This window comes from Heptranchias perlo, chromosome 28 (genome assembly GCF_035084215.1).
Source record: "Heptranchias perlo isolate sHepPer1 chromosome 28, sHepPer1.hap1, whole genome shotgun sequence".
Taxonomy (NCBI): Eukaryota; Metazoa; Chordata; class Chondrichthyes; order Hexanchiformes; family Hexanchidae; genus Heptranchias; species Heptranchias perlo.
In genome coordinates this window covers 11,235,746-11,251,453 of record NC_090352.1, presented here as the reverse complement: position 1 = coordinate 11,251,453, position 15,708 = coordinate 11,235,746, and the positions used below count along the sequence as shown (strand labels likewise).

Here is a 15,708-nt window from a genome sequence, read left to right as displayed (position 1 = left end):
TGTTTATGACTAAGATGGCACTGCGAACAAAACACCTGGTGAAGCAAAAGCAAGCCTTTTTTTAATTGAGAAGATGACCGATAGTATCGTGCGGCAAATGGTTGTCCAGTAAATGCAAATATAAAGCCCAGATTCTGCATGCAAAACTGATATTGTGAAAATGTTTGCAAATTTTAGCTCAATACAAACGTGCAAATGTTCTATTATAAAAGAAAGTGAATGTGTTGGACATCGTTTTTAATCATGACTATGTCTGTGGCCTTCTCAATGGTTGTGGCATATGGATCTAGCATCCTGCTGCAAAAGATTGGACACCCTTGCCTTAGCTGATCCATTTTATGGGTCTAGATCCCTTTGAATATTATCAATCTATCTCACTCTCATCACTTGACTGTAGAGCTTGGTGTTATCATCAAATTATATATTATAAGCAATATTCTCTTCCATATCTTTTATGACTTACATGTACAAGAGATTGAGAACTCCACTGGTCCCTGTCTCAGCCAGAATTTTAGCAACAGATCACTACTATGATGGATCTGAACTTGATTTTGAACCATAAAAGGCTTTACATTTTTAATGGCCTGTAAATTGCTTCAAGCGGCGATCTAGCTGTGGTCACCACTCATTAGATCTAAATTCACCCACTAAGTTTTTGGCGGCAACTTCCTTGAACTGCGACTTCAAAAAATTTTAGTGTTCTTTCCTGGACTGTGTGAGTGGTGAAAGGATCGCTAAGGCCCCATAACCAATGAGCATGAAGCAAGCTACGCTGCGAGAACCAGTAAGTGCAGTTCATAGACAAACAGCGCAGACTAAAAACCCAGATGTGCCCAATAAGGTATTATAAAATGATATAGAGAAAGCGAAATAAAGGTTAAGATTAAAAGATATTAAAAGAGACAGAAGAAAAAAGTTAAAAGAAAATTATATTTTTTAATTAGAACCATGGAACTGTAGAAAAGATACAGCACAGAAGGGGGCCATTCAGCCCATCGTGTCCGCGCCGGCTCGAAGAACAACCAGGTGCCCATTCTAATCCCACCTTCCACCACCCGGTCCGTAGCCCTGCAGCTTACAGCACTTTAGGTGCAGGTCCTAGTACTTTTTAAAAGAGTTGAGGGTCCCTGCCTCTACCACCAATTCAGGCAGCGAATTCCGTACACCCACCACCCTCTGGGTAAAAAAGTTTTCCTCATGTCCCCTCTAATCCTTCCGCCAATCAGCTTAAATCTATGTCCTCTAGTTTTTGAACTCTCCGCTAGGGGAAACAGGTACTTCCTGTCTACTCTATCTAGGCCCCTCATAATTTTGTACACCTCAATCAAGTCACCCCTCAGCCTCCTCTACTCCAAGGAAAACAACCCCAGCCTATCCAATCTCTCCTCGTAGCTGCAATTTTCAAGCCCTGGCAACATTCTTGTAAATCTTCTCTGCACTCTCTCCAGAGCAATTACGTCCTTCCTGTAATGTGGTGACTAGAACTGCGCACAATACTCCAGCTGTGGCCTTACCAGCATTTTATACAGTTCCATCATTACATCCCTGCTTTTGTATTTTATACCTCGGCTAATAAGGGAGAGCATTCCGTATGTCTTCTTCACAACCTTATCTACCTGTACTGCCACCTTCAGGGACCTGTGCACATGCACTCCAAGGTCTCTCACTTCCTCTACCCCTCTCAATATATTCCCGTTTACTGCATATTCCCTTTTACTGTTTGCCCTCCCTAAGTGCATTACCTCACACTTCTCCGGGTTGAACTCCATTTGCCACTTTTCCACCCACTCCACCAACCCATTGATATCTTCTTGGAGTCTACAGCTATCCTCTTCACCATCAACTACACGGCCAATTTTTGTGTCATCTGCAAATTTGTCAATCATGCCCCCTACATTCAAGTCCAAATCATTAATATATATCACAAACAGCAAGGGACCCAACACTGAGCGTTGTGGCAAACCACTGGAAATGCATTTCCATTTGCAAAGACATCCATCAACTTTTACCCTGTGTTTCCTGTTACTGAGCCAATTTTGGATCCAATTCGCCACATTTCCCTGTATCCCATGGGCTTTTACCTTTCTGACCAGTCTGCCATGTGGGACCTTGTCAAATGCCTTACTAAAATCCATATAGACAACATCCACTGCACTACCCTCATCAATCTCCTTGTCACTTCCTCAAAGAATTTAATCAGGTTTGTAAGGCATGACCTTCCCTGAACAAATCCACACTGACTATCCCTGATTAAACCATGCCTTTCCAAGTGACAGTTTATCCTATCTCTCAGTACTGATTCTAATAGTTTGCCCACCACCGAGGTAAGACTGACCGGCCTATAATTGTTCGGCCTTTCCCTCGTACCCTTTTTAAACAATGGTACTACGTTTGCAGTCTTCCAGTACCTCCCCTGTATCTAGTGAGGATTGGAAAATGATCCTCAGAGCATCCACTATTTCCTCCCTGGCTTCCTTCAATAGCCTAGGAAACAATCCATCTGGCCCTGGTGACTTATCAACTTTCAAGGATTCCAGTCCCTCTAGTACTTCCTCTCTCGTTACGTTTACCTTAACCAATATTTCACACCTCTCCTCTTTAACCACTATATCCGGATCATCCCTTCCCTTTGTGAATATGGAGACAAAATATTAATTTAAAACCCTACCCATATCCTCTGTTTCTACACACAAGTTATCCTTATCATCCCTGATAGGTCCCACCTTTCCTTAGCTATCCTCTTGTTCTTAATGTACTGATAAAACATCTTTAGGTTTTCTTTAATCTTACCAGCTAATATTTTTTCATGCCCTCTCTTTGCTTTCCTTATTTCCTTTTTTACGACATCCCTGTACTTTCTATTCTCCTCTAGGCTTTCTGCAGTATTTAGTTTTCTGTGACAGTCATAGGCTTTCTTTTTCTGCTTTATCTTGCTCCGTATACTTCTAGACAACCAGGGGGCTCTAAATTTGGCAGTGCCACCCTTTTTCTGCATTGTACCCGTAGAATTTCACCTTTTAGTGCCTCCCACTGGCTTACCACTCCTCAAGTAGTTATGTCCAGTCCACTTCTGCCAAATCACCTCTTAGTTCTGTAAAATTTGCCTTCCCCCAATTTAAAATGTTTACTCCTGATTTAACTGTGTCCTTTTCCATAATAACGCTAAAACTAAATGAATTTAAATAAATTAAAAATTTATTTTTTAAAAAACTATTAAAATCAGGAGTAATGAGACTCAACATTTTTAAAAATTAATTTTTAGTGCCAGGGAGGTTATTTGGCAGTCATTAAGATTTACTATGTTGTTAAACCTTAGTTTAGACTTAAAAAACTGAGCATACCTGTTTTGTGGCAAGATTAGCTCGTTTCCAGCTGGGCGGGAGAGCAAGTTGGCGCTGGTCTGTTGATTCCATTGTTTGCAGCCAGCGATATTCCTTTGAGGCAAAGCTGTCATATCGCTGATGAACCAGGAAGAGCAATTTCCGGATTTCCTCGTTTGACTGCGTATGTGCAGTCGGGGAACTTACTCTTTGATTTCGCCACTAACAATGGTGAGTGCTGTTCGGCTCACTGTTATTTTAAAAACAATTTCTGGGCCAATATCTTTTTGTGGAAGTTTACATCAGGCCTGCATGATGATCACTTCAAATTGGCTCAGCTACAGCTTTTGAACAGCTGACACCTGGTCAGCCCTCCCCTCTCCCCCGAGAATATTAAAGTGGTCTGTGAAGACCACTATAAATGCAAAGTCTCTCAGGCATGCTTCACTCCAGAGTTCTGACAGGTGTTGTTTCTCTGCTTCCTGAGGAGATGTATTTCATTACCTGGAGCAGGACTCCCAGCTATATAGGGTGACTTTGAGTTCCTTTTCTTCTCTGATGTCCTTAATTACTGTAAACAATTTCACAACACCAAGTTATAGTCCAACAAATTTATTTTAAATTCCACAAGCTTTCGGAGGCTTCCTCCTTCCTCAGGTGAACGGTGTGGAAATGAAATTTTCGAATCCTTCGCATTTGAAAATCACAGAACAATGCCTGGTGATTACTGCCCGTTGCCAAGGCAATCACAGTGAGCAGACAGAGAGGTGTCACCTAAAAGGCCACCGAATATACAAACCCCCCAAAAAAAAGAGAGAGAGAGAGAAGGAAGACAGTCAATGACCCGTTATATTAAAAACAGATAACATTTGTTCGCTGGTGGGGTTACGTGTAGTGTGACATGAACCCAAGATCCCGGTTGAGGCCGTCCTCATGGGTGCGGAACTTGGCTATCAATTTCTGCTCAACGATTTTGCGTTGTCGTGTGTCTCGAAGGCCGCCTTGGAGTATGCTTACCCGAAGGTCGGTGGCTGAATGTCCATGACTGCTGAAGTGTTCCCCGACAGGGAGAGAACCCTCCTGTTTGGCGATTGTTGCGCGGTGTCCGTTCATCCGTTGTCGCAGCGTCTGCATGGTCTCGCCAATGTACCATGCTCTGGGGCATCCTTTCCTGCAACGTATGAGGTAGACAACGTTGGCCGAGTCACAGGAGTATGAACCGTGCACCTGGTGGGTGGTGTCCTCTCGTGTGATGGTGGTATCTGTGTCGATGATCTGGCATGTCTTGCAGAGGTTACCGTGGCAGGGTTGTGTGGTGTCGTGGACGCTGTTCTCCTGAAAGCTGGGTAATTTGCTGCGAACGATGGTTTGTTTGAGGTTGGGTGGCTGTTTAAAGGCGAGTAGTGGAGGTGTGGGGATGGCCATAGCGAGGTGTTCGTCATCATTGATGACATGTTGAAGGCTGCGGAGAACATGGCGTAGTTTCTCCGCTCCGGGGAAGTACTGGACGACGAAGGGTACTCTGTTGGTTGCGTCCCATGTTAGTCTTCTGAGGAGGTCTACGCGATTTTTTGCTGTGGCCTGTCGGAACTGTCGATCGATGAGTCGAGCATCATATCCCGTTCTTACTAGGTTCAACCGGGATCTTGGGTTCATGTCACACTACACGTAACCCCATCAGCGAACAAATGTTATCTGTTTTTAATATAACGGGTCATTGACTGTCTTCCTTCTCTCTCTCTCTCTTTTTTTTTGGGGGGTTTGTATATTCGGTGGCCTTTTAGGTGACACCTCTCTGTCTGCTCACTGTGATTGCCTTGGCAACGGGCAGTAATCACCAGGCATTGTTCTGTGATTTTCAAATGCGAAGGATTCGAAAATTTCATTTCCACACCGTTCACCTGAGGAAGGAGGAAGCCTCCGAAAGCTTGTGGAATTTAAAATAAATTTGTTGGACTATAACTTGGTGTTGTGAAATTGTTTACAATTGTCAACCCCAGTCCATCACCGGCATCTCCACGTCCTTAATTACATTTGAGGAAACAATGCATGGCCACAGACGAGATAAGGGAAGTGGAAGGTTTCTTACCTTACTGTTCATAATTTGCTATTACAGTAGGGTTGGCAGAAAGTGTCTGTTTGATCTGGCAATTAATCAGTTAAGGGATAGAGGACTATCAGGGTGTGTTTTGCACTGTCCCTGTCCTGAAAGATGTGGTTGTTTAAAAAAATAGATTACTGCGCTGTGAGAAGGGGTCAGAGGTAATTGTTTTAGATTGTTGACCTAACATGTGGTGTGAGTCTGTTGTAAAAGGCATTTCTGACAGGGTGTATGATGCTAGTGTTAATATACAGCTCCATGCTGAGAGCCTTTTCCAGTTCATTAGTTCCCTTTCAGTGACAAGGGGCTAGTGAACTAGGAAAAGGTTCCAGATATTTACCACATGGGTGGAGGCTAAGGGGGACTCTTTGAACTTGTCTTTCTCAAAGTGCTTCAGCAAGGTTGCAAATTGTCTAAAATATTACAAAAAACTTCTGAACTTTGATTGTTTTGCAATAAATTCTGCAATCTTGTTGAGTCTGGTGAGTTTACAATTGTTTTTGTTTAACTACTTTTTGATAAACCTGATTCAAAGTTTGTAGCCTGAGAAATACAAGTTGTTAAGAGATTTTTTATCCATCAGCTGGAGATCAGGAATTACTGTAGTAATATGTATTATTTCCATTGGTTCCTCATCAATAAAAGGACTCATTGTTCGCCTTTTGGACCACTATCCAATATTACTTTATATATTAGCTCATGTTTTGGTTCATAGGGGTGTGAGCTTGTCTGTGGAATTGGTGCCTTTCTGTTGGGGAAAGTAAAAAATACCAGGAGCACACCTGAATCATAACAATCACCTTCTGCTCTCTACTGCTAACCCAGTTTTCAACCCAATTAGCTACTTTGCTGTTAGCTCCTCAAGCCGTAATCTTTTTTATAAGCATTATTATATGGAAAATAATGAAATTCTATCTCAAAATCCTAGTACATATTATTCACTGGATTGCCCTTGTCAACCAATTTACTTACCTTTTTAAAGGATTCCAGTAGATTTGTGGAGCATAATCAGTTGCTTCTAAACCCAGGCTGACTATTCCTTGTGCCTTTGTATTCTTTAGATGCACACTGACTGTATCTCAAGAAATGCTAATGAGCATTTTCCCTACAACTAACATTAATATTTCTGCCAACCTGTACTAAGTTACAAACCAACCATAACAGATGTTTCAAAAGATTGAAAACAATACTAAAACAAAATATAATGATACAGGATTATTACTTGTAGAAATATTTCATAAATGCTATATTTGTACTTTGTAGATTCTAGAATTCTAGAAATTCTAGAAATTGCTGTCAGCAATGTTACAGTGTGAATGTTCAAATTCCTTTGCTGTTTTAACTGAGGCAATATTTTAAGTAGACTAATACCGCTGTTATATTAGCAGAGAGATGAATTTGATGTGAAGGCATTCATATAATATCATTCACAGCAATTTCCAGGCTATAATATTTAGACTGTGCAAATTGAAGTAACTTATTTTTTCTTACTGTTTGTTTTGTAAAGGCAGGGGCGGTGGGTGGGGGACATTGCATGGGTCAGCAGTGGGCCATAGTTTTGGCCCAGCAAAGATAATTTAAGATTTCCTGGGCTGTTTTCTCAGTGGCCTCCAGCGGGCCCTTTAAGGATCACTGGTTAGGCTACTCAACACCTGGTACAAATGGGCAAAGTGTATGTGGCCTGGCACATGCTTTGCCCATTTGTACCTCAAAATTGTAATCAAGCTCCTATGTACGTCATAGGAACTCGATTTGCATATTACGTCACCTCCTACCTAAAGCGGACAGGTACTCTGGTTGTCCATCTCAGTACCATAACCAAGATGGCGGCAGCTGGAGTGCCACTGTAAACGGGGCAGTAAGTGACCTAATGCCATTTTAAGGCTGCTACCGCCCCGTTTACGCCAGGCAGGGGCACTTAAAATTGGCCCTAATTTGTTAGTATTTGTCGTGAAATGATTTGTATTGCATTTGATTTCTAGTTTAGGATGCATCTAAATTTCTCTTTTTTATGTTACTTTGGTTGAACACCTTATTTTTAGTATAATTATTGCATTTCTGTGCTTTGGTTTTTGTTAGATTTTTCAAAAAAATGTTGAACTTTAATTCCAGGATGAAAGTAACATTTTTAAAACATAGGAAGGAATTTTAACCCCCACCACAGCAGGGGGGGGGGGGGGCGGGTCGTAGGGTTAAAAATGAAAAATCACCTAACATGACCCCAACCCGCCAAGAATGCGCCTGCCTCCATTTTTATGGCCGGGGGTTGCGTGGCATGTCTGTGGTCCACTCTCGAGAGGTGGAAGACCGCATTATAATATTTAAATCAGGCTCCCACAGTGCAGTTGGGAGCCTGATTTAAATTTAACACTGGCTGGCCAGGTTTCCAGGGCTCAGGAAACCCGACAGCTAAATGGAGATGGGTGCAGTCAGATTCAGCAGGTAAGTGCTTTTTATAGCACTGCTTGTGGGGCAGGAGGAACAGGAATGCTCCCCTCAGCCCCTCAAGCTAATCTTCTGCCGCGATCGGGTGACCCCCCGCCCAAACCCATGATCCCGAGCTTTCTGTCCCGCAACTCTCCCGGTCCCCCCTCCCTCCCGATTGCTGGTCCGACCCCTCCCCCTTACTGCCCTGCGATCTCTCCTGGTCTCCCCTCCCTCCCGATTGCCGGTCCGACTCACCCCACCAACCTTCGATCTTTTCCAGTTGCCAGGAACCGTCCCCAATGGTCCCTGACTGCGGCCTTCTATTGCTGGCTTTCCTGCCGGGCAGCCTGTCAATCTGGCAGGCTGCTGGGTGGGAAACAGAATAAAAAAATGATAATGGGGTCCTGCTGTTAAATTTGGCAGGACCTCCGCATTCCCGGGATTTCCACGTTTCTCCCCCGCAACCACACCCGCCCGTCCCCGCTCCCTCCCCACCTCACAGTAAATATCGGGGCCGTAGTCTCTGTTCAAAGAAGCAAGTATTACATAGAATTATATAGAATCTACAGCACAGAAACAGGCCATCCGGCTCAAAAGGTCTATGCCAGTGTTTATGCTTCATACGATCCTCCTCCCACCCTACTTCATCTAACCCCATCAACATATATTTCTATTTCTTTTTCCCTCATGTACTTACCTAGCTTCCCCCTAAATGCATCTATGCTATTTGCCTCAGTCATTCCATGTGGCAGTGAGTTCCACATTCTCAATATTCTCTAAGTAAATAAATACCTTATTGGATTTATTAGTGACTATCATACATGTATGGCCCCTAGTTTTGGACTCCCCACAAGTGGAATCATCTCTACGTCTACCCTATTGAACCCCTTCATAATATTATAGACCTCTATCAGGTCACCTCTCAGCCTTCTCTTTTCTAGAGAAAAGAGCCCCAGCCTGTTCGGTCTTTCCTGATAGTTTGTAACCTTTCAGTTCTGGTATCATCTTTGTAAATCTTTTTTGAACCTTCTCCAGTGCCTCTATATCCTTTTTGTAATATGGAGACCAGAATTGTGCACACTACTCTGTATGGTCCAACCAAGGTTCCATATAAGTTTTGTAAACAATTTTACAACACCAAGTTATAGTCCAGCAATTTTATTTTAAATTCACAAGCTTTCGGAGATTTTCTCCTTCCTCAGGCAAATGTTTCAAGATCTCCTTGAAGCCTACGCATTTATACATATTGAACAATAATACATGGTGTTTACAGACTGCCCCTGCAACTGCCCGTTGCCAAGGCAATCACCGTGTTCAGACAGAGAGGTGTTACCTGCAGAACCTCCGAATACACATTCAACAAAAAAACAAACAGGGAAAAAAAACAGAGAAAAAAAAACACAGAGAGAGGCAGAAACATCCGGAAGGCAGAGAGAGCCAGCAAATGACCCATTATATTAAAAACAGATAACATTTGTTCGCTGGTGGGGTAACGTGTAGCGTGACATGAACCCAAGATCCCGGTTGAGGCCGTCCTCATGGGTGCGGAACTTGGCTATCAATTTCTGCTCGACAATTTTGCGTTGTCGTGTGTCTCGAAGGCCGCCTTGGAGTACGCTTACCCGAAGGTCGGTGGATGAATGTCCATGACTGCTGAAGTGTTCCCCGACTGGGAGGGAACCCTCCTGTTTGGCGATTGTTGCGCGGTGTCCGTTCATCCGTTGTCGCAGCGTCTGCATGGTCTCGCCAATGTACCATGCTCTGGGGCATCCTTTCCTGCAACGTATGAGGTAGACAACGTTGGCTGAGTCACAGGAGTATGAACCATGCACCTGGTGGGTGGTGTCATCTCGTGTGATGGTGGTATCTGTGTCGATGATCTGGCATGTCTTGCAGAGGTTACCGTGGCAGGGTTGTGTGGCGTCGTGGACGCTGTTCTCTTGAAAGCTAGGTAGTTTGCTGCGAACGATGGTCTGTTTGAGGTTGGGTGGCTGTTTAAAGGCGAGTAGTGGAGGTGTGGGGATGGCCATAGCGAGGTGTTTGTCCTCATTGATGACATGTTGAAGGCTGCGGAGAACATGGCGTAGTTTCTCCGCTCCGGGGAAGTACTGGACGACAAAGGGTACTCTGTTGGTTGCGTCCCGTGTTAGTCTCCTGAGGAGGTCTATGCGATTTTTTGCTGTGGCCCGTCGGAACTGTCGATCGATGAGTCGAGCGTCATATCCCGTTCTTACTAGGGCGTCTTTCAGCGTCTGTAGGTGTCCATCGCGTTCCTCCTCGTCTGAGCAGACCCTGTGTATTCGCAGGGCCTGTCCATAGGGGATGGCCTCTTTGACGTGGTTAGGGTGGAAGCTGGAAAAGTGGAGCATCGTGAGGTTGTCCGTGGGCTTGCGGTAGAGTGAGGTGCTGAGGTGCCCGTCTTTGATGGAGATTCGTGTGTCCAAGAAAGAAACTGATTCTGAGGAGTAGTCCATGGTGAGCTTGATGGTGGGATGGAACTTGTTGATGTTATCGTGTAGTCTCTTTAGTGATTCCTTGCCGTGGGTCCATAGAAAGAAAATGTCGTCGATGTATCTGGTGTATAGTGTTGGTTGGAGGTCTTGTGCAGTGAAGAAGTCCTGCTCGAACTTGTGCATGAAAATGTTGGCGTATTGGGGTGCGAATTTGGTCCCCATGGCTGTTCCGTGTGTTTGGGTAAAGAACTGGTTATCGAAGGTGAAGACATTGTGATCCAGGATGAAGCGGATGAGTTGTAGGATGGCTTCCGGAGATTGGCTGTTGTTGGTGTTGAGTATTGATGCTGTCGCAGCGATGCCGTCATCGTGGAATCACTAAAGAGACTACACGATAACATCAACAAGTTCCATCCCACCATCAAGCTCACCATGGACTACTCCTCAGAATCAGTTTCTTTCTTGGACACACGAATCTCCATCAAAGACGGGCACCTCAGCACCTCACTCTACCGCAAGCCCACGGACAACCTCACGATGCTCCACTTTTCCAGCTTCCACCCTAACCACGTCAAAGAGGCCATCCCCTATGGACAGGCCCTGCGAATACACAGGGTCTGCTCAGACGAGGAGGAACGCGATGGACACCTACAGACGCTGAAAGACGCCCTAGTAAGAACGGGATATGACGCTCGACTCATCGATCGACAGTTCCGACGGGCCACAGCAAAAAATCGCATAGACCTCCTCAGGAGACTAACACGGGACGCAACCAACAGAGTACCCTTTGTCGTCCAGTACTTCCCCGGAGCGGAGAAACTACGCCATGTTCTCCGCAGCCTTCAACATGTCATCAATGAGGACAAACACCTCGCTATGGCCATCCCCACACCTCCACTACTCGCCTTTAAACAGCCACCCAACCTCAAACAGACCATCGTTCGCAGCAAACTACCTAGCTTTCAAGAGAACAGCGTCCACGACGCCACACAACCCTGCCACGGTAACCTCTGCAAGACATGCCAGATCATCGACACAGATACCACCATCACACGAGATGACACCACCCACCAGGTGCATGGTTCATACTCCTGTGACTCAGCCAACGTTGTCTACCTCATACGTTGCAGGAAAGGATGCCCCAGAGCATGGTACATTGGCGAGACCATGCAGACGCTGCGACAACGGATGAACGGACACCGCGCAACAATCGCCAAACAGGAGGGTTCCCTCCCAGTCGGGGAACACTTCAGCAGTCATGGACATTCATCCACCGACCTTCGGGTAAGCGTACTCCAAGGCGGCCTTCGAGACACACGACAACGCAAAATTGTCGAGCAGAAATTGATAGCCAAGTTCCGCACCCATGAGGACGGCCTCAACCGGGATCTTGGGTTCATGTCACGCTACACGTTACCCCACCAGCGAACAAATGTTATCTGTTTTTAATATAATGGGTCATTTGCTGGCTCTCTCTGCCTTCCGGATGTTTCTGCCTCTCTCTGTGTTTTTTTTTCTCTGTTTTTTTTCCCTGTTTGTTTTTTTGTTGAATGTGTATTCGGAGGTTCTGCAGGTAACACCTCTCTGTCTGAACACGGTGATTGCCTTGGCAACGGGCAGTTGCAGGGGCAGTCTGTAAACACCATGTATTATTGTTCAATATGTATAAATGCGTAGGCTTCAAGGAGATCTTGAAACATTTGCCTGAGGAAGGAGAAAATCTCCGAAAGCTTGTGAATTTAAAATAAAATTGCTGGACTATAACTTGGTGTTGTAAAATTGTTTACAATTGTCAACCCCAGTCCATCACCGGCATCTCCACATCATGACTACCATATAAGTTTAACATAACTTCCATGCTTTTCAATTCTATTTCTGTAGAGATGAACCCAAGTGCTTTGTTTGCATTTTTATGGCTTTGTTAACCTACGTTGCTACTTTTAACGATTTGTGAATCTGTAGATCCGTCTGCTCCTCTACTCCATTTAGACTCTTATTTTCTGAGAAGTAGGTGGCCTCCTTATTCCTTCGACCAAAATGCACCAATTCACACTTATCTAATTTGAAATTCGTTTGCCATTTAGACGCCCATTCTGCAAGTTTGTTAACATCTTCTGATATTTTGTCGCAGTCTTCCTCAGTATTAACTATACCCCCCAATTTGGTGCCTGCTGATGAAAGATTGGATCTGAGTCAATCGTTTGTGGCAGAGGTCATCTGATACTTGAGCCAGGCAGTCAGCAGTATTCCAGGGTACTATCAACGATTGACCAGTCTGACTCATTAATAGAACATGGAGGGATAGAACTGTCACCAGAGGCTGGGATTCTGCCCATTCAACTCCAGATAACTCTTGCTAGCTGATGCCATAATGGGTAGGGTGGTCCTTGCTGAACAATCAAGAGCAAACTTATTAATACTCTATGTCGCACAATCTTAAACTCTAGCAGCACCACTACTTGCATTTTGGGGATTTTGACAATCTGTATCTAAGCTCTTTGTTAGGTTAGTGAGGAGAAAAGGAGTGACAAAATTGGATCTATTTTCTTAATTGCACTCCAGAAATCATTCATTAAGACATGGTCAACAACACCTAATATTTGAGAGATGGATTTTATTCTTGCCCAGTAATTTTAATGAAATTAAACGATTTCTATAGAAATCTGATGGCAGTGTTACAATTTCGAGCTCACTCATTTCACGTGACAGCGGCAGCAGCTTCAGCGAGATGAGGGACGCTGCTGCAGCCCACGTGATGCAGTGGGTGTTTCATTCACTTGTTTTTGCTCGCGGCGGCCGCTGAGGTTGCTGCTTGTAATAGTGGGACAGTGTGTAAGGAACATGCACCGGAGTAAGAGCTGGGAAGTTCAAAGGAATCGGCGGCGCTGTCATAACATGGAACTCCATACATACTCAGACTTACAGAATACCACACCAGGCGCTGTTGAATCCCTGTTTTGTCTCTCGAAACAACTAGGCGATTGAAGGTTGCTGCAGAAACTCGGGATCTTGAATGTCCGAGGGGAAAGTTCCTCCTTGAGTTTCTCAGATTAAGGACGGGAAGAAACTCGCAGCCTGGAATTATTTTTTTTTATTTTTAAAAAGAGAAAAACTCCGCGCGGCGCCTGCCGTGTGGTGGACCCGGGTCTCTCGCGCCCTGTGGAGCCAGTCGGACTGCGGGGAAGCTTCAAGCTGTGTGGAACGGCGCGCGGGGGGGGTCTCGCGCTGCTGCGCAACCGTGGAACTGCACTCGCGCGCTCTGGTGGAACTCTCTCGTCTCGCGCTGCTCTGCAGCCGCTGCTGCGGGGCTGCTCGTGTTGTAGAACTTGGGTGACGCGTCGCTGTTGCTGTCGTTTCTTTAAAAACGCCTCGCTCCGTGGCTTTGGGAACACTGTCCTGGTACTGCTGAGCAGCCGTGTGAGTGTGGAATCCGTCAGTCTGGGTGGCTTGCGCTGTTGCTTTGGAACACGGGTCTGGTACTAGCCGAGCAGCCGTTGTTGGCCGTGGAATCTGTCTGCGTGGGTCTCGCGCTGCCGTTGCTGTGGAACTCGGGAGTCTAGTGTTGCTCAGGAGCGTTGGTCGCCGCGTGGCTGTTGTGGAACCTGCCTGCCTGGGTCTCGCGCTGCCCCTGCATTTGAAAGCGGCTCGTGCTCGGAACTAACAGTTGCCCGTTTCATTCAATCTTAAAATATCTCGGTTGGGGATTGATAAAATATACCAGAAGCGGTCAGGTCACTTTTTAAAGGTGCATAAATTACAGCGATGAAATAAAACTTCCAACACGTGTGCCTTTCCAAACAAGAAAGGAAAATGTAACTGTTCTCTAAGGTAGACAGTTATCACAGAAGAGGTGTTTTTAAATAAAGTCAACATGTGCATTACAAGCTACTGTGGGACTGTAGCGTTCGTCCTCTTCGCAGTGGCAAACGGTAAGTGAAACGAGTGTAAATATATATTAATATATTTATTTTATCGGGCAAACCGATTGGAAATCTTTTTACTCAAAAAGCTTTTTTTTCTTTTCGCGTTTGAGTATCTCAGCAGGCGATGGCAGGTGGCTGCGCGCTTTCTCACGGCGAGAGCTTTGCTTCCACCCCCCCCCCCAAAACCTTAGCTTGTTAGCTGTACAGCCCCGCGGCTTTAGGAGAGTTTTTTTTAGTTTATTATTTTTGTGTGGAGCTCCAAGTGAACGTGGATTGCGGTACGTTTGCCAGTTTCAGTCATGATCTGTCCGAGCCTCGGTACTTAGTTTGCCTGTCTCTCATGTCAGTTGTCAAAATCATGTAGGATTTATTACTGTTTAGACTCGTTGATGTTGATTATTATTGTAAAGGCTCATTAATACATTTTGACTCCTTATTTGCTTTGTTCTGCGTAGTTTGCCGTTTTGCAATGACATTAGATCGCGTTCTCAGTTATACATTTTTATATCCTTTCCTGCTCTCCATTCTTTCTCGTTTTTCATCGTCTCAATCATAAAAATTAAAATGTTTTCACTTAGATTCTGTTTTTTGTCTCATTTTTCACTTTTTTAAGCAGAGATTTTGCCTTGAAATGTCCAGAATAAATAATCCATCCTTTTGTTTGTAATACACTGATTTTGTTGCTGATTGTAGGATGATTAATGGGTCACAATATTTGTTTGGATGACGGAAATTCCAAGTCTTTGGATGATTAGATTTTATTTGTTTTGCTTTAATTCTGACAAGTCCGGACTCTCATTCATATGGACGGCACATCCTCGCTGTACTGACAGCAACATTTTTCATTTTCCCTAATGTGTCTGTCTCGTGTCTCTCCTAAATCCGTCTCTTCCTACTTTCTCATCCTTTCGTACAATCTATTTCCTTTTCTTTTTGTACATTATTAATTACGTTTCTTCCGTCTGCCTCCCCGTGTTGTATCTTAGTCATTAAAATTTTGTCTGGATTTCACTTGGATGGACTTTTAAAAATTACACTAAAATAACTTCATCGTTTTATTGAGGCTCCTTTTTGCTCTTTTAAAAGTTTTTTTTTGTTTCGCATTATTATTTCCGATTAAGAAGGTATCTTTCATCTGTCAAAAGTGATCACAAAATCTGTGTGCCAACAGAAATCTGACCCGGTTACATATTACTGCTATTATCCAGAGTGCGTTAAATATTGGCTTTTCTTCCTTTTTTTTTGAAGCTATCAAGTTAAATATATACTTATGGAGATTGAGAAATCAGCCGCTCCAAAATGTGATCCCTTGTTTTGGATTATCCTCTTACCACACAAGTTGAGTTTCGCTGTTGGGGAGCTGGTGGTAGAAGTCGATGTATAAGGATTATGTAAATAACACTGCGAGGAAAAAGACAGTTCATTCCTGCACCCAGGCGGGGCGTTGCAGGCAATCTGATACCAAGTGAATAAACTGCACCAGG

The 15,708-nt window shown here is 44.4% G+C and overlaps 1 protein-coding gene across 1 annotated transcript in view; it reads left to right on the top strand.

The window, feature by feature from the left end:
• Positions 1–13,077: 13,077 nt before the first annotated feature.
• tmem132e (transmembrane protein 132E) overlaps positions 13,078–15,708 on the top strand; it is a 621,750-nt gene continuing 619,119 nt past the window's right edge. The window contains exon 1 of the mRNA XM_068008053.1: positions 13,078–14,230. Within this exon, the coding sequence (XP_067864154.1) occupies positions 14,173–14,230 (58 nt within the window). The 5' untranslated portion in view covers positions 13,078–14,172. The remainder of the gene's footprint in view (positions 14,231–15,708) is intronic.